General features: G+C 37.7%; 4 protein-coding genes across 5 annotated transcripts; 2 read left to right on the top strand and 2 right to left on the bottom strand.

Annotated features, from left to right (window-relative positions):
- Nucleotides 1–131: 131 nt before the first annotated feature.
- Nucleotides 132–5,610, top strand: LOC121750735 (peptidyl-prolyl cis-trans isomerase CYP57-like). The gene is made up of 10 exons (XM_042145335.1): nt 132–498; nt 1,248–1,429; nt 1,513–1,614; nt 1,697–1,794; nt 1,899–2,037; nt 2,444–2,660; nt 2,749–2,791; nt 3,189–3,381; nt 4,685–4,825; nt 4,967–5,610. Exons 1-10 carry the CDS (start codon nt 279–281, stop codon nt 5,105–5,107), a joined length of 1,476 nt encoding a protein of 491 aa, XP_042001269.1. The 5' UTR covers nt 132–278; the 3' UTR covers nt 5,108–5,610.
- A 331-nt stretch (nt 5,611–5,941) lies between these two features.
- LOC121753084 (ran-binding protein 1 homolog c-like) lies at nt 5,942–8,511 on the bottom strand. The gene is made up of 4 exons (XM_042148247.1): nt 8,218–8,511; nt 7,533–7,684; nt 7,257–7,382; nt 5,942–6,505 (listed from the first exon to the last, which is right to left on the bottom strand). The coding sequence occupies exons 1-4, from the start codon at nt 8,385–8,387 to the stop codon at nt 6,279–6,281; spliced, it is 675 nt and encodes a 224-aa protein (XP_042004181.1). The 5' UTR covers nt 8,388–8,511; the 3' UTR covers nt 5,942–6,278.
- Nucleotides 8,512–13,784: 5,273 nt separating this feature from the next.
- Nucleotides 13,785–16,457, top strand: LOC121752048 (protein phosphatase 2C 50-like). The gene is made up of 4 exons (XM_042146930.1): nt 13,785–15,193; nt 15,280–15,588; nt 15,653–15,758; nt 15,845–16,457. Exons 1-4 carry the CDS (start codon nt 14,375–14,377, stop codon nt 16,183–16,185), a joined length of 1,575 nt encoding a protein of 524 aa, XP_042002864.1. The 5' UTR covers nt 13,785–14,374; the 3' UTR covers nt 16,186–16,457.
- A 692-nt stretch (nt 16,458–17,149) lies between these two features.
- Nucleotides 17,150–23,408, bottom strand: LOC121752047 (aminopeptidase M1-like). 2 transcript variants are annotated; one of them, XM_042146928.1, is made up of 20 exons: nt 23,160–23,408; nt 22,982–23,062; nt 22,597–22,742; nt 21,602–21,704; nt 21,150–21,336; nt 20,975–21,068; nt 20,617–20,770; nt 20,275–20,379; nt 20,072–20,188; nt 19,793–19,906; nt 19,491–19,673; nt 19,120–19,402; nt 18,904–19,025; nt 18,699–18,796; nt 18,205–18,382; nt 18,001–18,115; nt 17,866–17,933; nt 17,698–17,772; nt 17,537–17,614; nt 17,150–17,460 (listed from the first exon to the last, which is right to left on the bottom strand). In XM_042146928.1, the coding sequence occupies exons 1-20, from the start codon at nt 23,349–23,351 to the stop codon at nt 17,275–17,277; spliced, it is 2,679 nt and encodes an 892-aa protein (XP_042002862.1). In that variant the 5' UTR covers nt 23,352–23,408; the 3' UTR covers nt 17,150–17,274. The 2 variants fall into 2 exon arrangements, with proteins under 2 accessions (XP_042002862.1, XP_042002863.1); XM_042146929.1 differs by lacking the exon at nt 22,982–23,062 and having other exon boundaries at nt 23,160–23,407.
- Between the last annotated feature and the right edge of the window lie 250 nt (nt 23,409–23,658).

The raw sequence follows: 23,658 nt of genomic DNA, 5'->3' as shown, positions 1-23,658 counted from the left end.
AGTAAAAATACAAATGAAAACTCATACAAGTAGATAAGAGAAAAATACGGGGAGAATTGAAATTATCAACTTATTAAGGGGGTAGTCATGCAAAGGCCCAAAACTTCCTGAAGCGCCGTCGTTTCGAACCAGAATTTCAATTTCACATATATGCCTCCCCAATTTGAACCCTAGAACAAGGGGGGGTTTGCCATCCAATCACAAATTCAGCACACCGCTGACGCCAATTGAATCGGAAAAATTCCACCATTGATAGTTCATTTGGGAACTAACCAACAATGTCGACGGTGTACGTGTTGGAACCGCCGACGAAAGGGAAGGTGATATTGACGACGTCGAAGGGGTCCCTTGACATCGAGCTGTGGCCAAAGGAGGCGCCGAAGGCCGTCCGCAACTTCGTGCAGCTGTGCCTCGAAGGATACTACGACAACACTATTTTTCACCGCGTGATCAAGTCATTTCTTATTCAAGGAGGTGATCCCACCGCAACTGGAGAAGGTACTAATTTGTTCGGGTTTTGGTTTTTGATATTATGAGCTGTTTGTGTGAAATTTTGAGCTGAAATGCGTTGTTTGAATTTGGTGATGGAGATGGAAGGGAATGATGGGTAGCTGACAGTGTTAGAGTGCGTTTTGTTTGAATTCAGAGATTGGATATGCTAGTTTTGTATATTAACTGTTTGTGTGAAGTTCTGAGCTGGAATGTGTTGTTTAAATTTGGAATGAACAGGGAAGAGAACGATGGGTAATTCTTGGAAGTTTTAATGTGAAGATATCCGTGTGCACTTTGTTTGAATTCAGAACTTAGGTATACTAGTTTATGCATATTGCAGACTTGCAGTGCTTCAATGTGGGTTGTGTGTCATTAGCAATCTTTAAGCTACGTTGGAATGACGTATGGATACGTTCTGGACTTGGCTGTTCTCACTTTTTTATTTTTTGAGTGGTTGACATATTGACAACTTCATTATCAGGGATACGTATGAATTAGGAGTATACAGTATATGCAACTCACATTTTGTGGCGTTATTACATATGTGGAGTGTTCTGTGTTGTTTGTTCTCCTGGAAGTTAGTTGGTAACATGAAGTTAAATATGCGTTCCCCAACGTCTTGTTATTTATTATATTATGGCTTTTGAGATAGAAGCCAAGAACATGATTTATTTGACATGATGTGTGGCTCTTTGATCTGAATTTTTTGTGGCCTTATGCTTTGAATTGACAAGTATGCATATTTTATGTAACAGGTGGTGAGAGTATTTATGGTAGTGGGTTCTCAGATGAGTTTCATTCTCGCCTACGATTTAAGCACAGGGGTTTGGTTGCATGTGCAAATAAGCCTGACACACCCAATTCAAATGGCAGCCAGTTCTTTATAACATTGGATCGTTGTGACTGGCTTGACAAGAAGCATACAATTTTTGGAAAGGTAATTTATGCCCCTTCATGTATTACTCACATTCTGATACTTCCCATCTTGCATTGACTGTTAATCTGATTGTTTTTTAACAGATAACTGGAGATTCAATATATAACCTGTTAACCTTGAGTGAAGTAGAGTGTGATAAAAATGATAGGCCGCTGGACCCTCTTCCTAAGATTCTTTCTGCTGAGGTATTAGTTTGTCTTGGTGAAGCTTCTTTGTTTAATTGTGTAACTTTGTTCAGTTACGTAATTTTTGGCAACTCTGCTTCAGGTGCTATGGAATCCATTTGATGACATGGTCCCAAGGGTAATCTCTACAACGTCTTCACTACTATCTGAAAAGAAAGAGCCAAAGCAGAAGGCTGTCAAGTAGGATTATTGAACCTCAATGAGGAACATAATAATGCTCTCAGCAGTTCCTTTTCTACTCTATAAGTTGTAATATAATATGATTTATATGATCTAATGTACAGAAAACTGAGCTTGCTTTCATTTGGGGACGAAGCTGAAGAAGAGGAGAAGGAACTTTTAGCTGCCAATCCTAGAATAAAAAGTAGTCATGACGTTTTGAATGATCCCCGGCTCCTAAAAGATGGCCTCGAAAAAGATTTGGTAATGATGTTATAGTGTTGGTAGAATCTTTGAATTTAGTATTTCTCCAAGCTTTGTGCTTCCAATAATTGTCTTTTCAGTGCTTGAGAATATAAGATCCGGAGGGTACGAATTTAAATGTTAAACGTGCACCAAATTGTTAGCTTTAATGATTAAGAGCATTATCATAAATTCATATTTGCTAACTGTAGTGCAATGCCAAATCTTGAACGGAGGGCTTCTCAATCTTCTGGTTAGAGAATCTAATTTATTTCTTATACTTTGTCTTACCATTCTCATTTCTCTGCCTTTGGGATACTTAAGTTAGATGTCTCATATTTTTATCATGGAGATTCAAGTGCACATGCAGTGTTCTCAATTACAATAATTTAATCCATGCAAATCTGGTGCAACTTATCTGTTGCAGAACTCAGCTGAAGAGCAGAAATCAAGGGAATCACAGTTAATGGTGAGGGAAGCTCTTGCAAAGAAACAGCATAAAGAAGATTTAGGTGCTGGAACGTCTGACTCTCCTGATCATAGCGATGAAGATGAGCTCAGCTTCGATGCACGAATGCGTCAGCAGATACTAAGAAAAAGGCAGGAGATAGGAGACAAGCCAACTAAGAAAGACTTGCGCAATGGTGAGTGAATTTTTTTATAGTATCTGATTAGTCATAGTTTGGTTACTTGACTGGACTTGAATAATTAAACTCATTTTTTTTGCATCAGTAGAGCGTACGGCTTCTCAGGCAACATCTCCACCTGCATCTAGGTATGATTATTATATGTTTAGTGTATGTTTTTCTTTTCCCAGTCGATGGATATGTATCACTTGATTATCCATTTTCTCTTGCTACCATTGTTGAAATTTTTACCTAATATTTTTATGCCGATTTGTAAAGGGCTTATTTGTTCGGTCTCGTCAGTGCCGAAAATTGCTGATAAGGGAATTCAACCTTTTCCCTTTCCTTGCATCTCTTTAACAAACCTGTTTGCTCCATTGGCTATATTTGCCATGCTCACCGACAAGGATAAATTGATTGAATACTAAGTGATAAATTTTGTATAACTCGACAAGTAGCTGCATTTAATGTTTTCTTTTCATTTTTTGTTACCTGGTGAACTTAATGAGGATCCTGGCCCTAAGACCTTTGACCTGCACTTGCCAGGTCCAGAGTTGATGAACATGATGAAAAGCCAAAAGCAGATAAGTTGTCAATTAAGAAAAAAGGAGTAGGCTCTGAAGCTAGGGCTGAGCGCTTGGATAATGCAGATGCAGATTTACAGTTGCTTGGAGAAGCAGAACGATCCAGACAGCTGCACAAGCAGAAAAAGCGCAGGCGTCAAGGACATGAAGAAGATGTATGTTCTAAGTTCTTTTTGTTTTATGACATTGTTTATAAGTTTTATTTTGCGTTACTGGAATCTGCTACCTAAGGACAGTATGGATCTGTACTGTTTGTGGACGAGGGGAGAAGTGAAAAAAATGCAAAGTACGAAAAGGACCCAAAATTTGATGGTATGACGGAAAGATAAAATTGTCATAATATCTTTAGAACAGTAAAATATAGATATAAGCGGAAAAGTAAATAGACATAGTAGAGAAAGTAGTAGTGTATTTGGTGTATTTTATTACTCAACACAGGCCACATATATATAGTACAAAATACTAAGCTAGGCTATGTCACATAACTGATGTGGGACATAATACTAATATTCTTAACACTCCCCCTCAAGCTGGAACATCTATATTGTCCAGCTTGGTACAAAATTCTCAAAAATGTTTTTCCTCAAACATCGGCAGCAATAGTAGTAGCCGAAACTATAGGGCAGCAGTAGTTGCAGCTGTTGCATAATTAGAGCTGCAAGGCAGAGTAGTAGTAGCTGTAGCAGAGTAGCAGCTATGGGGCAGAAGTAGCAGATGCAGAGCAGTAGTAGCAACTGTAGCAAAGTAGCAAAGTAGCAGATGCATGGTAATTAGTATCAGCTGTAGCAGAGTAGCAGGAGTAGCAGTTGTATGGCAGTTGTTGCAACTGTAGCAGAAGTAGCAGATGCAGGGCAGTGACAGTTGTAGCAGAAGTAGCAGATGCATGGCAGAAGTAGTAGATGCAGGGTAGTAGTGACAGTTGTAGCAGAGTAGTTGTAGATTTCGGGTAGAGTTGATCAGAGTAGGAACAGAAGAGCAGGCAGTGGCAGAAACCCTAATTTCATTTTTTTTTGTGGAAACCCTAATTTTCTAGAGACGGATTCGAATCCGCTCTGATACCATGTAGAACAGTAAAATATAGATATAAGCGGAAAAGTAAATGGACATAGTAGAGAAAGTAGTAGTGTATTTGGTGTATTTTATTACTCAACACATGCCACATATATATAGTACAAAACACTAAGCTAGGCTATGTCACATAACCGATGTGGGACATAATACTAATATTCTTAACAATATCCAAGCTGGATGATGTGCCATAGTTATATTAGAACTGTCTATTGATTTAACAGAATGTAGCACGGTAGCAGTAGTGATCTACATAAAACCACAGGAGCACATAATATTTTTGTTCTCATTATATTACGGCTCTTGTGCTATTCCTTTTCAGCTGCTTTGCTTAATTCCATAGCTTGGTAATTTTAATAATTTTGTGTATTCATGTGCATACTGCATTAGGTCCTAGCCAAACTCGAGAACTTTAAGTCTGCTTTCTCAACCAAATTCAAAGGATCGAATGGTGATGATGCTGGTGCCAAAGATGAAGATGTGTCTGGATGGATGGGGGTTGAGCTAAAGTTTGCTCCTGAGCCTGGCAAGGTAATTGATCCTGTCCAAGTTTCTCATGTGTCATTGCATGAAATTCAAAGCCTTACTATGAATTTCCTGATCCTCTTACAGAAACATATGTTCGTTATCGTTCCTTAGATTCTTGACATGAAGTTTTTCTTTGTTCTGCAGAATAATATGTCGCGGAGCAACGATCCCAATGATTATGTAGTACATGATCCTCTTCTGGAGAAAGGGAAAGAGAAATTTAACAAAATGCAGGCAAAGGAAAAGCGAAGACAAAGAGAATGGGCGGGGAAGTCTCTTACTTGAACTTGCTTGGCACTGCCTCCAATCTGATGAGGGAAAAAAGCCAAAAAATGGAGAATCGGCCAGTTATTTCCTATTTATGCTCAAAGGTCAAGCTGCAGTCTTGAACGGCCCAGCATACGCTTTGAAAATGTACATATACGCCAAATCCATTCAAGCGTAGACCTGAGGAATACATCATCAGCCCTTGTGTACAATGCTGTTTTGGCAAACTGTCTTTAGCCATTTCTCCTCAAACTAGGTTTCACATCCCCTCCACATTCCAGTCACGGCGCCTGTGGAAAAGCTTTCACAGCATGAAGGTGAGTGAGCTATAAAGGGTGTATGTTGCCAGATTCAGTTTTGAGAAAACTGTTGTTTCTATGTTGTAATGCTATGCCATTTTATATCACATATTGTATTATTGTCTTTGATTCATGCTGTGACTTTTCTTTGACCAAGTTTGGTATCTTTCAAATGTTTCGGAACAAATGTCCTATTTCAATATAAAAATGGCTTTTTCTGTCTTTTCATTTTTTATCCACGTCGCGCCCCTAAACCCTTATATAAGCCTTCTTAGTCCCAGTCTTGCTACTAATAATGCAACTCGATCGACAATGGCCCATTCCGTATAATGATGTCCTTTCAGCATCAAAATTTTATACAAAAGGAAAATCAAAATTTATAATCTAATATTTTATTTTAGAAGGGAAAATATACTTATTTTGTAATCATTGAGCAAAAAAATTATAATTCCGCATTAACCAGGAGGAAATACATAATATCATAATGTTCAGGTGCTCTAATTAGAACAAGATTGGATTTCAAAATCAGAGCGTCATAAATAAGCACATAGAGTAACAAAGGCGGAAGCATTCAAAGACTTTAATCAACGGCCATGTTCAAAATATAGGCAGCGATGGTAAAGTACCCTGTAAAAGTTTCGCAATACACAACCGATATACCAACAAAGATGACAAGAAGGATAACACAAACTTAAAAACTATAAACACACATCAATTGACACCACAACCAAAACCAGCAAACAAACCAACATTACGAAAAAACCACAAACTAGTTTTCATGATTTTAGTTCTGTTCTGATCTTGGGATTTTCCTCACTCACTCGATCTATCATTGTATCTCAACCACGGCCAACAAAAACTCGGACGAGAAAACCGCAATGTTTTGTTCCCTACTTGTCATCGCCAGATTTTTCCTCTTTTTTCTCAGTCTCATCCTTCTTCTCTGCATTGGGCGCCGCCTCTTCTTTTGTCTCTGTTTCCTCTTCTTTGGCTTTTTCTTCAACGCTCAACTTTTCAATGAGATTGGCTGCGGCATCAGCTTCTTCTGCACTTTCTACACTGACCTTTGACAGAGACTCTGTGATTTCTTCAATCTTGTCTTTGAAAGATTTGCAGTCTGAACAAATACAAAAAAAAACGTATCAGAAGTTAGTTACTTCAAGACGTAGTACAGTGGGAGAAGAAAATCTTAGAGAGTTAACATCTGCCTTTAAGCTACCCCCTCCGTCCCAAAGTAAGTTATTCGTATTCCTTATTGGGACGACTCAATATAAGTAATACATTTCATCTAATAGCAAAAATCAATACTTTCAATCCTTCATATTTCAATGTCTCATACATTATTCTCTCGACATTTAACTCACTAAACACAATGTTATTAATTATCACGCCCAAAGAAATCCCTCATTTAACTAGGGACGACGGCAGTATGAACTAATTCCAATAAGAGAAGATAAATGACTAACAACCATAACAATGGAGCAAGTTATTCCACATGTAGAACATGAACAAATCTAAATGGCAATTCCAAATAACACAACAATACAAGTCACGAAATATCATTTCACCATGGTTCAAGTTCTAACCATATTAATGATGATGGCATATTCATAATTTTGTATGGAAAGTAGTTTTAAGTAATAGTTTAGGCATGCATTTAACAAGACAGTATAGTACAGAAATTACACAAACCAAAACACCATTTAAATATAACTAAGCCAATATCAAATGAAGATGTATGAAACTACAATACATTCATCTGCTAGGGTAAGTGGTTAGACAGTAACACAAAACAAAGATCAAAGTGCATACTGGCCTTTAAGAGGGGAAGAACAACCATTTCAGCAATAAAAGGTAGAGCAACTTACTCTCCACTGAGGCAAAACGAATACAGAATGTCTCCTGCTTTAGCTCTCCATCTGAAAAATCAGCGGCATGCCACACACAGGACTTGTCGTTCCCCTGATGCTCTTGTACGGTCATTGTGGGTTGAACTGCAATTGAAATGGAAAAGATACATTTCAGTCTGACGTGAAAAATCTCACACCAATACTAATTCCTAATATCCTTTTTTATCAATTAAATTTTAAACAAAGAAACAAACTTCACACAAAAATTCATGAAGAAAAAAGTGATTTGCTAACCAAGATGGTTTGCACAGATCTTGAGAGTCTTGTTCTGCCTCATAACAAGCCTAATTTTGCTGGTCTCCTTATGCTTGAGTAGCTTCACCATCCCTACTCCCCTCTCTTTCCATTGGTTAGCTTCCTTGTCGAATCTATACAACTTTGCTTTCCTACCAACAAACAAACAATTTATTATCAAATAATTCCAACTTCATAATACAAACGGAATTGCCATAAACACCCATAAGCACATTCTACCGCATCAATTCTTTTAAGCACAAGAAGAAAACAATAGTAAAAATAATTGAGTTGAAATTCCAGCTGTGTTATGAATCATTGACACAGATTCATCCAAATCCTAGATCAAAAACATCAATTGCAAGGAAGAACACCTTGACAGAATGAATATCACATTTATCAATTTACTTTATCCTAAATCCAATCACACTGCTATAGTGCTATATCACACATCCATTCCATCAAATGCACAATATAACACCTACATCCATTGCATCAACCAACCATTAAACAACAAATGTTCAGCTTATCGCACAAATGACATTCTACTTCAATCCAAAATTTTGAATCAGATTACTCACATCCTAAATCTAAACAGTGAATAACAAAACCAAAACATCAGACCACCTGGAATCAAAATTCGACTATAAATAACTGAACTCAAATGTAGATTTACACTACTCACAAATCGAGGAGAACGTCTTCATTCTCTTCGCCTGTCGTAACGGCAACTTCCTGGAGCTTAACGATCGGAGCAATCTGAGCTCCGGTATCCTCGTCCTCCGCCGACGGTTTCGAATCGTCCTCCTCCTCTTCCTCTCTTTTCAGAGCTGTCGGCTCAGTTGAGCTCGCCATTAGCGATCTAAGCGGAGGAAATAAGGCGGAAAAGGGGGAAGAGAGAAGGCGAGAGATCCGGCGTAGGGTTAGGGTTTTGCAGATAGAAATAAAGGGAAGTGAGATTGATGACTGAAGAATGACGAAGAGCGATCAAATTATTGAAGGCAACTCCTTTATACGGATTTCAATAGGCCCAATTAACTTGGGCTCTACACCACAAGAATTTGGGCTTTCCAATTTGATATTTATCAAATTTGATTTTGGTTATGTTATTAATTTTTAAATCGTAATTTATCAATCATCTATCTATATACAAAATTATGTTTTTTGGTCAACTGAAATTTCATGAAATTATGAGATTAACTAATATAGAATTTAACAATTTTTTGTGATTTTTAAATAAATATTACCCATTTTGAGAATCTCCGCGCAGATTGGCTCGGAATCATGCTTTAAAATAAATTAGATTTTTTTTCTTTCTAAATTTGGAAACTGGGGCTTCTTTCAAAACATAGATTTTATTGGGCTTACGATCAACATATATCAATGGGCCAATGTAGTAAGTGATTGAGATTGATTGGACCAAAATATGTACTCCCTCATCCATCATTAAGAATATTACTCCCTTTGTCTCCGATTAAGAGTCAATCGGACACGGGTTTTAAGAAATATAAAGAAAAGTTGGTTAAAAAAGTTAATGGAATGTGAGACTCACTTTTTTATATTGGTTTTATAATAAAATGTGAGTGAAGTGGGTTAGTAGAATGTGAGACCTATTTACCATTTATGGTAAAAAATGAATTGTGACTCTTAATTGGGGACAGACCGGAATGGAAAAGTGCGACACTTAATCGAGGACGGAGGGAGTATTTCTTTCTGACACAATTTTTAAGAGAAATAGATTTTTAAAAAAAGTTGATAAAATACGAATCTTGTTTATAAAAATATCAGTTTAAATTTATGATACTTAAACAAATATCAACAGTAGTATTTACAAATTTTGACTTATTCTGAAAAAAATGAAATACAGTATAGCGTAGTAGGAGTAATATTGTTCCTGCAAACGATTGGCTAAGTATAGAGACGAAAGTCAATTTGTTTATCTCATTCAACTTTTGTTTAATTTCTCAATAAATATTAGACGTGAGACAATATATGTTTGATATTGAATTTTCATAGTAACGTGTAGAATTTATGTCCAATCAGTCATGTCATATGACTCATACGTAGAGACATTCCAACTTGTCTAATTTTATTGAGTAAATTTATTTTTGAAATAAATACATGTAATTAATATTGTACTATTAGACAATTGATAATTAGATTGTCCATTTTATACTTTCTGGACCAACACTTAAGATTTATTAAAGACTCTAATAAAGAAGTACTATGTGAAATGGAGTTAATGATTAAAAGCTTATTTACACAAAGGTGATAAATGATCGATATATCAAATTATGTAATACACTAACTTAAAATGATCGACAGTCATGAACCAAAATATATAGGACCATATAAAATGAACTAGGCATTTGTCGGTGTCAAAAGGTAAATGAGATGCAGCGATCGTTGCCGACAACAAATGATCATCAAAGAATAGAAGTGAACTCAAACACTGAAGCTTCCGGCCGAAGCGGAATTGCCACACCATGGGTTGACAACAAATCCAAATACCAAATTTAACATAGTTTGTAATCCTTATGAATCCATAGTAGAATTGATACACCCTCTAGCACATCAATCTACTATTGCATTAAAGATTGGTTCACATAGCTAAAACTAGGGATGTCAATCGGGCCAACCCGTTCGGGTTGTCGGGCCATTCGGGTACGGGCTTTTCGGGTTATAAAAGTTCGACCCTAACCCTAACCCTTCGGGTTTCGGGCTCACCCACCGGGTTATTCGGGCCAATGAGTATTTTTAATTCTTTTAATATTTTTAAAAAAATAATACGTATTTTAAATTTTCTTTAATTATATACGTATTTTTAATTAATCATTCAACAATGAAATACGTATTTTAAGTTTTTTTAATATTTTTAAAAAAGATTAAGTTATTTAAATTTAAATAACTTATTCATTATATAATTATTTACAAAATATCTATCAGTAGTATGTTTATGTTTTTGTATTTAAAACATAAATCAACACTTTGTTTCAAAATTCAAACATAAATCAATTCGTAGAAAATTAAATAAAATTTTCATAACGTGAGAGGTGCATCGTAGATGTAACAAAAATATTTTGAATTGTTAAAGAGTGAATTATCAAGATGCTAGCTAATTGGAGTAACTCTAAGTTTTCTTGAATTATGATTGGTCAAATTTAATTTATTCCAGCTGTAAATAAGTCGAATAATAATTTAGCTTTGTTTAAGAATCATCAAAGTACGCATAATTCAATGACGAAGTGGCGTCAAAACACTTTGCACTATTATATTGGAAATATACTAAAAGAAAGCTTTTATATACAAGTATTTATGAATCCATGAACCACATAGTGATTTTTTTCGTGATCTTATATAGTCGGTTGACGTATTTAGATTTTGCATGGTTTTAGAGGGGTGTCTTGGATGATTTTGATTATATTTCTATATTTTGGTATGTTTACATGTTTGTTGAGAAATGATAGAAAATGGATTAGAAAATGTACACAAAATATGTGGATGTACAGCAGCCTTGTTTGAGTCAATGTTTCTCGTGATTTTGAAGTTTGATAAACCTCCAATACATATCATTCTCTTCGTCTTCGAAAGAGCTTCGCGTGGATATATTGCACGCCTCAATCGGAGCTTTGTAGAGAAAGTTATGACCGTTACAAAAACTGCTCGTTGTGCAAAAGCATTCAACCCGACGGGCCGACCCGTAACCCGAACGGGTCAGCCCGCCTAACCCGACAACCCGAACGGGTCAGCCCGAATGGCCCGATTTTAAATTCGGGCTGCGAAATTACAACCCTAACCCTGTATTTTTATCGGGTTATTCGGGCCGACCCGCGGGTTCGGGTTACATTGACATCCCTAGCTAAAACAAACAATAACTTTAGAGCTAATAATGGTTACTATTCAAAAATTCAACTCCAAAATATTATAATGAGATAGAAAATAAAGTTTAGTTGGATGTGTCACATGGTAAAAGCATTGTGGTGAATGAGTAGGGAAGCAATCAAAATCAAAGCACGCCAATCTTTACTTGATTTAACCCAATCATAGTGAAAAAAAAGTTAGAAGTTCACTCACCTATTTCAAAAGCTTTTAAATATTAGTAGTTGGAAAAAAATGGAGTACACATTTACATTTTACACGTGACTAAATCCCAACAACAATTCGTATCTTATCCATATATTTATTTCAGTTTATGACTTCTATTTGCGTGTAATATTCAACGTCTAACTTTGTAAGGTTCTTCATCAATATTATTTCAAACGATTTTATTAAATTGAAGCTAATTTTTAAGATAGGTATTCACTTCTATCACGGTGCTTTGCATCCAATTTTCATTACAATAAGAAATAAGAAATGGATTTGTTTTTAATTATCTCATGACAAAAAATACTGTATAATGAGTATAATATATTTTTAATATTCTTCAACCAGTCAACATTTTTTTATTTAGAAATAAGAGATGGAGTATCACTTAAATGCACTTTCACCTAAATACTCACAATTTGATAAATACAAACAAATTCAAACTTTATGATTTTTTTATCTGTTTTTTTTTTAAAATTGTGGGAAAAGATTTGACCAAATTTTATACTGTGCTTTTAATGGAGTATTTTAATATGGATTCGCTTTTATTCCAAAGTTTTTGAGTTACATTATTGTTATGTGTAATAAATCTTCAAAATTAATGAATAGTGTTGATCAATAAATATTAACAAATTAACAATGCCGACTTTTACTAGTAAGCCGAAACAGTCGATTTTAGTTGTAAAATTGCAACCTACAGTGTCAAAAATATATTCCAAATTGGTACTATAAAATTGCAACCAATAAATTTGCAACATGGAGTGTTGAAAATACATTCCAAATTAGTACTATTAAATTGCATCCTATAAATTTGCAACATATAATGTCGAAAATATATTCCAAATTAGTAGTACTGTCAAGGAATAATGATGATCAAACTGAACTTCAAACTTCACATAATCAATTTTGGTTTTTGTTAATTTAAACAAGAACATCAAACCAAAAACCAGCTTAGTGTATTTTCACTGCAGTTAAAGTCAAGCAAAAAAACACACGAGAGTTGAAAAATGAAGTACACTCACCAAGAACTGATTTGGTGGAGGTGCTTTAATATGCAAATCTGGATTGGACATCTGTCATTTCCTCATTAAAACCCCATTAATTTTTTGTAATAATTAGAAGTCTCAAGATTGACTTGATCAACCAAGAATGAGATGACTTGATCAAGCCATCGATCAAGTGTGTTGAACGAGATGGCGACCAAGAAGGAGATGGCTTGATCAAGCCATCGATCAAGTGTGTTGAACAAGATGGCTTGATCACGCCATCGATCAAGCGTGTTGATCGTGGTCGTAATGGTGGCCAACTTGATCAAGCCATGAATCATGGTCGTAATGGCCAAATTGATCAAGCTGTGGACTGAGGTGCCAAGCCACTGGACCTCACTGTACGTTGCATCGATGCGAATGCGACAAAGAGGATTGAAGCACATGCTGTGCAAGGAGAGCCACGAGCTGAAGCCAAGGACAAGCCAAGCAAGACAGCTAAGATGGAGGACCACACTTGTACTTGGAGAGACGTGTTGATACGTGGATTAAAGAAGAAGGAATCGTTGCAGAGTTAGTTTTGATTAACAGAGTTAGTTTTGATTAATGTTGTTAAAGTATGGAGATTAAGGAGAGATTCTAGATCTTTCCAATATGCAGTATATATAATAGGATCTGGCTGTAAGTTGATCGATCAATGAAACAACAGCATTGAGATCTCATTCTATTTTTTTGGATATGTTGTTTCTTACTTTCATAAACATGGTTTTGTGTATCTTTTTACTGTTTCATTCCTTTTTGCTTTAATCATTTTTCCAAATCCCACCCCACCCACTAACTTTACCGGGATTCCGCTATAAACTCCTGAACTATAATAAAGATGAAATTTTTATTTATGATATTTTTCAAATTTGGAAAACCCACAATTCTTTTTTCTGAGTTCTTGATTTGTCAACAGACGGTGAAAGGAGGGAAACAATAACAGTAAGAAAGCAGGTAGTTGTTGTAGTTACCTTTCACTTTCTAATTTTCATTTTCTCGCTGTTAATATTTTATTTATTTGCTGTTACCAATTTCTTGAGCAAGTAAAGTAATTAATGGTTGAAAGGGAGAGCTAGACTAAATAAAGTAGCTCAAGATTTGAATAAAGGGTTGACATAGATTGCCTCAGATCCAGGTTACTCAAAGTCTTCTTGCTGAGAAAAAAAAGTTTGCCTTTTTATTCAGGGTTTTCCTGTGATTCTTCAAACTCCCCCCCCCCCTCTCTCAACCATTTTGTTGCTTCCCTGCTTTAATTCAGCTCAAATATTGTCATAAATTCCCAATCTTGATTTGTTTTCTTGTTGTCATTTTTTGACTTGTTTTGCTTCAGTTGACTGTTTGAGTAAGAATGGATCTTGGTGATGATGGATTTCCCCTTCCTTGCTTCTTCATGTATTGTATTTGGTGAAGTTAGGAATAGTTTAATTAAGTGAATATTTGAGGGAATTAGATTATTAGAGTGAGTTTAGCACTTCACCTTTCTATGTGTGGTGACTTCCTTTTTCAGTGATGGTGATTGGTATTCATTTTTAGCATGGCAGATCTAGGAAGTAATTTCTAATTATAAGCTTTCTTTGGTTTATAGTTTGGATCATGGGCAATGGATTCTTGATCTTAAATGGTAGATTTTGCTTTCTGTTGGAGGGGGGTGGTGAGTTAATTTAACAATGACAGGTGATGTGGTAGTAGATGGGCTGCGGGGCAACCTTTCGTATATAGATAGTGATTTTGATGGAGGGGAGGCTTGGGGCGGTCTTGGTGCCATTTAGTTTAGGTAATTTCACTCTTGACTACCCGAAGAGTATGGAGGAAGAGGCGGCTACGGATGCTGAGATGAAGAGTTTAGGCAACTCTGTGGATGGTGACAATGATGATTGCAGCTTTGGTGACTCGGGGAGTGATGTTAGTTTCTCTGTGGGGTTGGGGTCAGGGGAGGTGCGGAGCGAGGGGTCGTCGTCTCTGGTGGCTACGACGTCTGAGGACGAGAGCCTCTGGCTGGCTCGGGATGTTGTGGTCCGCGACAGTGAGGAGGATGGGTCGTCTTCGTTGGAGGGTGATGCGATGCCTGATAGCTCCTGCTCGTTGTCGGTGGTGAGTGATGCTAGCAGTCTGTGTGGGGATGATTTCTTGGCGTTTGAGGCCAACTTCTTGGAGGTTGAGAAGGAGCTTGCTTCGAGAATACTTGTTTCGAGAAATCCGAGTGGTGATGATGCCGTTTTAGGCGATTCTCCGCCTGTATCTGCGGAAGGGGCTGCTGATGTTGCCATCTCTAAAGCATCGAAGACTGATGCTCGGTTGGAGAAAGGGCCGAGCGGGAGGGGAGGCCGGAGTATCTTTGAAGTGGATTGTGTGCCTCTTTGGGGTCTCACCTCTGTTTGTGGTAGGCGGCCGGAGATGGAAGATGCAGTCGCAGCTCTGCCTCGTTTGCTGAGAATCCCGATCCGGTTGCTGACCGGTGATCACGGAGTTGATGGAGGAGGGACGACGACGTGCTTGAGCCATCTAACGGGCCACTTCTTTGGAGTGTACGACGGTCATGGAGGCTCTCAGGTTGATGTCTTTTCCGTGTTTTTTGATCACGCAGCGTCGTTGCAACGGGTTCGAGATATGATTATGTCGATATATTGTGATTTCAGGTAGCTAACTACTGCCGTGATCGTCTGCATCTTGCTTTGAATGAAGAGTTGGATGTGATGATAAACAACCTTGATGATAATGCTAGCTGTGAAGAGAAGTGGAGGAGAGCTTTCACTAAATGTTTTCTCAAGGTCGACGATGAGGTCGGAGGGAAGGCCAGCCTCGAGCCACTCGCCCCGGAAACGGTGGGGTCCACGGCCATCGTTGCACTAGTGTGCTCTTCTCATATAATAGTGGCCAACTCTGGCGACTCGAGGGCCGTGCTCTACCGTGGCAGAGAAGCCATTGCCCTTTCCGTTGACCACAAGGTAACCGCCCGTACGTTTAAGTCCGTCTAACGTGCCCATAACTCTGTTTCCTCGTATCTTGCAGCCTAATCGGAAAGACGAGTATGCACGCATCGAAGCATCGGGAGGGAAGGTCATACAATGGAATGGTCATCGCGTCTTTGGTGTCCTTGCAATGTCGAGGTCTATTGGTACGCCTTCGCATTCCATTTCATTCCTACCGCCATTCCTTAGTTTCGTGTCTCATTTGCTCGAACGTCCATTTTGCCGCGTGCAGGAGACCGGTATCTGAAGCCCTGGATCATCCCCGATCCGGAAGTGATGTTCGTTCCACGGACGAAGGACGATGACTGCCTCGTCCTGGCCAGCGACGGCCTTTGGGATGTCATGACAAACGACGAGGCGTGTGATCTAGCGCGTAAAAGGATACTTCTGTGGCACAAGCACAACGGCGCCTCCCTCCCGTTGGAACGGGGCGAGGCGATCGACCCCGCGGCTCAGGCGGCCGCGGAGTACCTCTCGAACCGGGCGATGCAGAAGGGCAGCAAGGACAACATCTCCGTTATTGTAGTAGACTTGAAGCCTCAAAGAAAGATCAAGAACAAGACTAAGTCCTAGAATAAAGATAATTTCATCTTTTAACCTTTTTGTTTTTTTCCTTAAATTAAATAATGTGACATAAAAATGTGATTTGTTTCGCCCATATGTTTTAATTATGGGCTATAGATTTGTGCAATTATAATGTAAAGTTTATTTAGTAGTAGTATTCGGATTAGGGCTTTGGAACCCACGCGCCTTCGGCCTTAAGGTTCTGTGTGGTTTGCAGGTTATTGTATTGATCATAGTGTGTATTATATACAATGAATGAAATGTTTTATTGAACTGAGTAATTGCTTATGCTATAGCACAGATCTATATCAAATATGAAAAAAAAATATTACAACTCCATGTATTCTGTTAAGTCAATTTCAGACTACAGCAAGCAATTGAACTAATTTAATAATTTTATCTTCTGTTGAGTCGCTTATATAAATGTTTGTGTACGTTTAACTATTTTCTAGACAAATAGATTCTTTTAATCTTATGAGAATTTTTTGGTGCAAGTTGACAAACGTTGGAAAATTACAAGTACTATAGTTTCTGCCAAATAAGAGGGATCTCATATAAGTTTGGGAAAATATTAAATATACTGAAATTTCAGTACTATATAATTGTATACAAAAAATATTAAAATTAACAAAATCTCAATATTTAATGATTTTTCGGTATATCGTACAATAGAATTATGCGTTCCTATATATTGCGATACACAAATAATTTGATATTGTACCATATATATATAACGATATGAAATAAGATTACAATAGGTAATAAGATTACGATAAAACGGCATACCGAAACTTTTATATAGTCAATTTTCGATAACGATAGTGTATCGACACTTTTATATAGTCAATTTTCGATAACGATAGTGTATCGACACTTTTATATAGTCAATTTTCGATAACGATAGTGTATCGACATTCGGTATGCCAAAAAAAATTGTGAGAGAGATGAATAAACACAATGCCAAACCAGCCACTGCCCAAGAAGTCGAGTCATAAAACTGTAGTGTGTTTGAAAGAGAGAATCCGATAATATGCATAATTTATTTCATAAATGACATATTTAAACATCAGCAGAATCCAAACAAAGCACAGGAAGAAATCAGTATTTCCTGTATGCAAGCTCCTTGACAGCGTGTGGGAGATTCTTGTCATTCCGAATGCTTTTAACCCAGGCTGCGTTGATGTGGACGCGTTCGATGCTCTGCTTCAACGTCCTCGCGATGTACGGCTTCATCCGGCTGCTGAAGAACTCCTCCGCTTCGGCAGCCTTCTCATATGATGAGAACTAAAATGGAGAACATGGCACGTGAGAACCCCCGGCTGCTTAAGATTAGACGAGAGTGTAGGAGATGAGCACTTACCGGTGACACAATGGCACTGATGAAGCGAGTTATGAGGAATCCGGCGCCATAGGTTTTGGTGAGATGATCCCACTTGGCCTGCAAACAAGATGAGTCTACCAATCAACGGAGGTTGCCTGGAAACGAGGTTACTTATGAGCAAAACGAGGAAATAGGCTTACTTTCAACCAGTTCCATGCTATCTCACGAGATTCGCTGCTGACAGACAGCCCAAATACGACGTCTTGGCTCCTCACCTGTGTTATAAAAGGAACGGCCGCTATTGTTAGGAAAAAATGTGTTAAAGAAGCAACGAAGAATCTTGATTTCAGTGACATGAATATTAGTACCTCTGAAGATAACAAGAAGTCGAGGAATTCTTGAATGATTTCAGGGTCCTGGCAAGTACCTAGCGAGCCTTCAGGAAAGATAGGATAACGTAAGCGCCTGTGAATGTCAAAATTGCTCAAATGATGAAACTGTACCTAGAATTCGCGTTTTCTCCTGGCTGAGGTCGGTTTCTCTGTAAATCTTGAGAAGAGAGTCGTAGCCAGATCTGTTTGATTTGTTCACGCCTTGCATCACAGCAACATATACTGCCTGGAAACAGGAAATGGGAAGGTTCTGTTAGCAAAAATGGTACTCAGAGATATGGTGTGTGGATAGAGTTTGAAGTTTTTCGTTTTAACCCTTCTCAAATCAGGATGAAGAACAGGTGAATTTCTATCTTCCAAAAATATGCGGAAGCGCTTATTTGCTTCTTCTAAAGTTGCCTTGTGCCCGAATGAAGCCAAAGCTGTGAGAAGCTCCCCTCTCAACATGCTATCAAGGTGGCTCTCCCCTGGTTTAGGATCCCAGCCAAGTCTCCTGTAAAAGAAAGGAAATAGCACCAAAATTTAATATTTCTACATTTGAACCAGCTACATTGTTTTATAGTTCGATAAAAAGAGAAATAATATAAAGGACCGTAAGATAGAAAAGTGGTGGTGTGTCGGCTCTTTATATCTACAGAATCACTAGAATGGGACCAAAACACCATCCGTAGCGTCTCAATGAAGGACATTTGAATCGCAAAGGAGTAGTTCGATCACATGAGATATGAGTTTACATGAGCTCATATACAGTACAACCAACCCATCAGACATCGTATCGAAAAGAGGGGAGAAAATCCTGAATAACATACTCTGCAGAGTTCTGGAAAAGATTGATGAAGAACAATTTGACATCACCAACCAATTCGGGCGAGGAATCAGCAACAATTTTTGCTACCTTGGAAGCTACCTGTGGAACCAAGAAAATTTATGTAAAGGTCAAAATGACAAAGTAATCCACGAGTAGGAACAATTTGCCAAAAGGTTACTAAATTCTGGAAACAAAGAGAACATTACACTGATCAAGTTAGATAGGACAATATACTCGGGCTCTTCCCGGTAGGCACTCATCAAAGCAAGTAAAGAGGTCATTGATTGCTCGCATGACATGGACAGCGAATAATAGTCATCCAATATTCCTGGTCAAGATATAAAGTGAATTCAAATATTTTCCCGACCTGTAAAATAAGATAACAAAAGAAATGAAGGAAAAAGAAGAGCAATCAAATTTACCATTTCTGTCGCATGTTGACAAGTACTTCCTCTCTATTGCATTCCTTAGTCCAGCCGATAGGTCTTCGTCATATTTCACCCGGTAAAAACCAGTCTGCTCGACATTAACTTTGATCCAGGGGCGGTCCGATGAACCTGAGGCACTCAATAAGTCCTTGACATCAAGAGTCTCACTTTTGTTTTGTAGCAAGAAACTTTTACTAGCATCATAAGAGCCACAGCACAAAGTTATTGGGACAACCCATTGTCCATCGCCATGAGAACCAGTAAACAAAAATCGGGACTGTCCAAAAGCACAAGATAAACAGGATTTAGAATATCCAAAAGCTAAAAATAACCCATCATGAAAAGGAAAGTGGGATTCAAATAACCTGATCGAACTCCAAGCGCTGGTCCTTGAGCTTCACTGAGACGACAGGATAACCGACCTGCTTTGTCCATGAGTTCATCAGCTTGTTTACAGGCTCACCAGATTCTTCCTCAAGAGCGGACCACAGATCTTCTGTCTTTGCATTTGAGCAAGCGTATTTTTTAACGTAAGATGCTAGTCCCGTCTAGAAGATGTCAGAAAAGAACAACGAGACGAGATAAGATATATTATTGATAAGATGGAATTTTGAAGAGCAAATACTAAATGTTGACATTCCCAGCTACACATGACCAAATCATCAACCTGAAAACTTCCGGGACCAAGATAGCTCTGCAACATTCGAATGACAGATGCACCCTTCCTGTAGCTGATTGCATCAAAAATTTCATCTATTTCGCTTGCATGATTGATGTCCACCTGAAATGAGATTGCAAACATACTGGAGATTCAATATATGCATCGTCATTTAAACAAATAATTACAACTAAATCTTATTTTTGTAAGCATTGTCCCCTGGATCTTTATATTTAAAAACAAGCATTTAAATAGAAGGGAAAAAAAGAGTCAGTGCTTTCTGGTAACCTCAATAGGGTGAGATTCAGCAAGCCCATCCAGCCGAAGTCCCTCGGTACATTCATCAAGAAACTGAGTCCAAATTTTCCATTCTGGGAACAAGCTATCAGCAGCTAGATAGCTTACCTGAATTCCAAGAATTAAAAACTTCAAGAACTTTACTGTACCATCTCCATAAAAATAAGGATTTAAACTTGAAAGGATAATAATACCCATGTCGCGAATCCCTCATTCAGCCATAAATGAGTCCACCATTCCATAGTCACCAGATTGCCAAACCACTGGTGTGCTAATTCATGAGCTACAACAGTTGCAACCTAAATACGAGACAAGCAGTTCATTAGTACACTAAGGACATTTTCCTATGACGATTTCAGTGATAGATGCACTAATTCACATGACATGCTGTTTAAAAGTTTTTTTATATAAGCCATGATTTAGTATGGTTCTAAACTTCTGATATTAGCCAGTGTTGGGTTTGAATAAGAAGGGTTGAGGCCTGATGATATAACAAAACTGGGCATTATCATCTATTCTCAGCCAATTCATTTTACCCTCTGTTTGTTTGCAGCTGCAGAGTGCTTTTCATCATAAAGCAAAGCTGTTTCGCGATATGTAACAAGACCATAATTCTCCATCGCTCCGGCAGCAAAATCAGGGATTGCAATCATGTCCAATTTAGGAAGGGAATATGGCACGGCAAAGTACCTATATTATAAATTAATAGTAAGATCTAAGTCAACAAATTCACATAATTGTGGGACCCATAGAAATACTTGTAAGAAACCTAATAGTAATAGCACGTGTCATCAGAATAGCCAGTATATGGAACAGGCAACAGCCAAGACACATTTACTTCCACCACATCTAAAATTTTAGGGTGGTAGATCTATTATAATCCACACTACATACTCTTTGTAAAGGCCAAGGGTTTTGACAGCAACTTCGAGAGCGAATTTTCCTTGACTTGCCTTACCGACCTGACAATACACTTTGACGTTGATTCCTGTAAAAGTGGTAATACATCATCAAGAGAACACGGTTAATATTAAAATCTAACTGCAATACAAGAAGAGTGTAAACATACCATCAGGTGTGTTATCTTCAACATAGTCAAACAGGCCAACTACAACAGCCACCAAATAAGTTGACATGATTGGTGATTCTTGATAGTAGACAGTCTTGAGATTCCCATTTTGTTTTTCTTCAGTGATTGGCATGTTGGAAAGAGCTAACAAGTCTGATGGAACTTCTAATGTAATCTTGAAAGTAGCCTGAATAGCATGTGGGGAATTCAAAAGTGTTTAGAAAGATTAAATAAACGAGTTCAATATCCATGACACATTCTGCTAAACAGGCAATAAGAATTCAATCTTAATGAAGCATTTGACTGTGATCAAAGAATTAGATCATTTTAAATTAACTTCACTAGTCCATCAATAACAATGCCTATAAGAAAAAAATTGATGACACTTAGAATGGACAACTCAAAGGATGACAGAGGACGAATAATGGGGATTGAGAAGTTACTAAAAGTACCTTGCAAGCAGGCTCATCCCAGCAGGGAAAGCACCGTCTAGCATCAGCAGGCTCGAATTGAGTCACAGCCATGTTCTTCTTCTCACCATTGTGCTCATAGGTGCTGCAGAAAGGCATCATATTATTATCTACACTTCAATGTGCAAGAAAAGAATTTCATGAAACCTACATTATGCATCCGAAAGCATAATGCAGAGCAGACGAGGTGAGGTGAAAAATTCGGGTCGCGGGTCGACGAGTCGACGGGGTCGAGAGACCCACAAAGCTAGGTTAATTTTTTTGCCTTTTAATATTAAATAAAATAAACATATTGCTCTAATGTTTATAATACATCAAATAATATAAATGTAGACGCAATTCATGTGAATAGAGATAAAATGGAAAATAGAAATGATCAAAATATCAAAACAATTCATAAGTCATAACACAATAAATAATTGAAACCATTGTCTGAAAATATCAAAACAAAGGAATATATGAAGGGTGGCAGCAAAAGATCCTTGAATTGTTTATTTGTTTAGGAGTGAAGAGGCCGAATTCTAAAGTGTAGAAAGTAGGTTTGAAAAGTTTGATGTGGTGCATGCATATATATAGAGAATTGTGATTGAGAGAGACAGAAAACATGTGAGAGATTTGAGAAAATCAGAGATAACATGTGTTTAGGGCGACCCAGGCGACTCACTCGACCCAGGCGACCCAGCGGCGACCCTGTATCTCGATCAACCCACCCATGTTGGGGCGGTGATGGTCTCGACCCAGGCGACCCGGGCGACCCGAGCGACCCGAACGACATTTTGACAACACTGAGACACAATAAGAAATTATGATTTCTGCCTATACGAATTAAAGATGTCAAAACATAATAATGACAAAAAAATCAGCCCAAATATGTAATTTATAAACACACTCTCAGAATTGCTGTGTAATTACGTATGTAGAAATCATGAAAGCCGTATAAGTGTATAACTAACATATATATGTAAAAGGTGCATTACCTTCTGTAAAATCCTTTCATCCTATCGTTTAGAGTACCCTCGAACCCCAAACTCAGAACCCCAACACCAATCGGCAAACTCTCCTTGAACTCCAGAACCAAAATCTCATCCTCCTCGAATAAGTCCACTCTCACAGGCTCCAAAACCTGGAATTTCGAGCGACAAAACTAACTTTTAACCCGTCCAAGATGAAAATTTTTATGCATGAGAAGCCTAAGGAAAAGTTCCACCACCATGAAAACCAATTTATCAGATCTTAAATCCATACTAGCAAGTAGCATCACCTTAGGGGACCATACAGTTAAAATGGATTCCACTAAAATCACACACCAAAAAAACCTACAAAAACTTTACAATTATTCACATCAATCGCGCATATACTTACCCATTTATCAATTTCATCATTTTCGTCAATGCAATTGATTTCGATTGAAGATAAATATATTCCCAGACAGAAATGAAAACACTGAGATTAGCAAAAAAACAAAAATTAAACGATTTCGGTCCAATCTATGCAGAGATATCTTATTCGCAGACGCGAAGGTGACGGAGTTGGAGCTGACTGAGAGTTCAGCGGCATTAAGCACGAGGAATTTAGTGTCTGAAACAACGTCAACGGAGATTTGAACGGCGCCGGCGAATTTGCAGGCGGCGAGATCGGGCTTGAGTTTGAGATCGTAGCGCTTAGGGATTGCGAATTTAGGGAGACGCGGCTGCCCTCTGAATTGAGAGTAACTCTGATTCTGCTCCGCCATTGTTGAGTTCTACAAATTGTTTCAGTTTTGCTTGTGAAAGAATGGGGAGTTTGCTTGTGACGGCGGTAGCCAATATATACAGATTGAAATTACAATTTTATACAATTATTATTTATATAAATATGCGGATTATTTGTTGCAAATAATCCGCCACGAATTATAATTATGTTTGCTAAAATTAAGTTCCATGACTTTTAAAATGAGTTTAAAATAGCAATGAAGTTTCGATTTGTTTGTACTCGGAAATTTAGGATTGCACATGTAATATAATTGTAATGTTTTTTATCAATTAAAATCATTTTTTATA

The sequence above is a fragment of the Salvia splendens genome, chromosome 10, assembly GCF_004379255.2.
Source record: "Salvia splendens isolate huo1 chromosome 10, SspV2, whole genome shotgun sequence".
NCBI classification, from domain to species: domain Eukaryota; kingdom Viridiplantae; phylum Streptophyta; class Magnoliopsida; order Lamiales; family Lamiaceae; genus Salvia; species Salvia splendens.
This window is presented reverse-complemented; position numbering and strand designations above follow the sequence as displayed.

Bases quoted from the DNA above. Each gene is read 5' to 3' on its own strand.
- LOC121750735 (XM_042145335.1), top strand. From the start codon at position 279: ATGTCGACGGTGTACGTGTTGGAACCGCCGACGAAAGGGAAGGTGATA. The intron at 2,792-3,188 runs GTATGATTATTA...TGCACTTGCCAG, and splicing joins ACATCTCCACCTGCATCTAG to GTCCAGAGTTGATGAACATG. The intron at 4,826-4,966 runs GTAATTGATCCT...TTTGTTCTGCAG, and splicing joins TTGCTCCTGAGCCTGGCAAG to AATAATATGTCGCGGAGCAA.
- LOC121752047 (XM_042146928.1), bottom strand. From the start codon at position 23,351: ATGGCGGAGCAGAATCAGAGTTACTCTCAATTCAGAGGGCAGCCGCGT. The intron at 19,907-20,071 runs GTTACCAGAAAG...ATCTCATTTCAG, and splicing joins CTGAATCTCACCCTATTGAG to GTGGACATCAATCATGCAAG. The intron at 17,773-17,865 runs GTACTAATATTC...TTTATAACACAG, and splicing joins ACTTCTTGTTATCTTCAGAG to GTGAGGAGCCAAGACGTCGT.
- LOC121752048 (XM_042146930.1), top strand. From the start codon at position 14,375: ATGGAGGGGAGGCTTGGGGCGGTCTTGGTGCCATTTAGTTTAGGTAAT. The intron at 15,589-15,652 runs GTAACCGCCCGT...CGTATCTTGCAG, and splicing joins CCCTTTCCGTTGACCACAAG to CCTAATCGGAAAGACGAGTA. The intron at 15,759-15,844 runs GTACGCCTTCGC...TGCCGCGTGCAG, and splicing joins TGCAATGTCGAGGTCTATTG to GAGACCGGTATCTGAAGCCC.
- LOC121753084 (XM_042148247.1), bottom strand. From the start codon at position 8,387: ATGGCGAGCTCAACTGAGCCGACAGCTCTGAAAAGAGAGGAAGAGGAG. The intron at 7,685-8,217 runs GTGAGTAGTGTA...GTTTGTTGGTAG, and splicing joins GAAGACGTTCTCCTCGATTT to GAAAGCAAAGTTGTATAGAT. The intron at 6,506-7,256 runs GTAAGTTGCTCT...GTATTTGTTCAG, and splicing joins TCGTTTTGCCTCAGTGGAGA to ACTGCAAATCTTTCAAAGAC.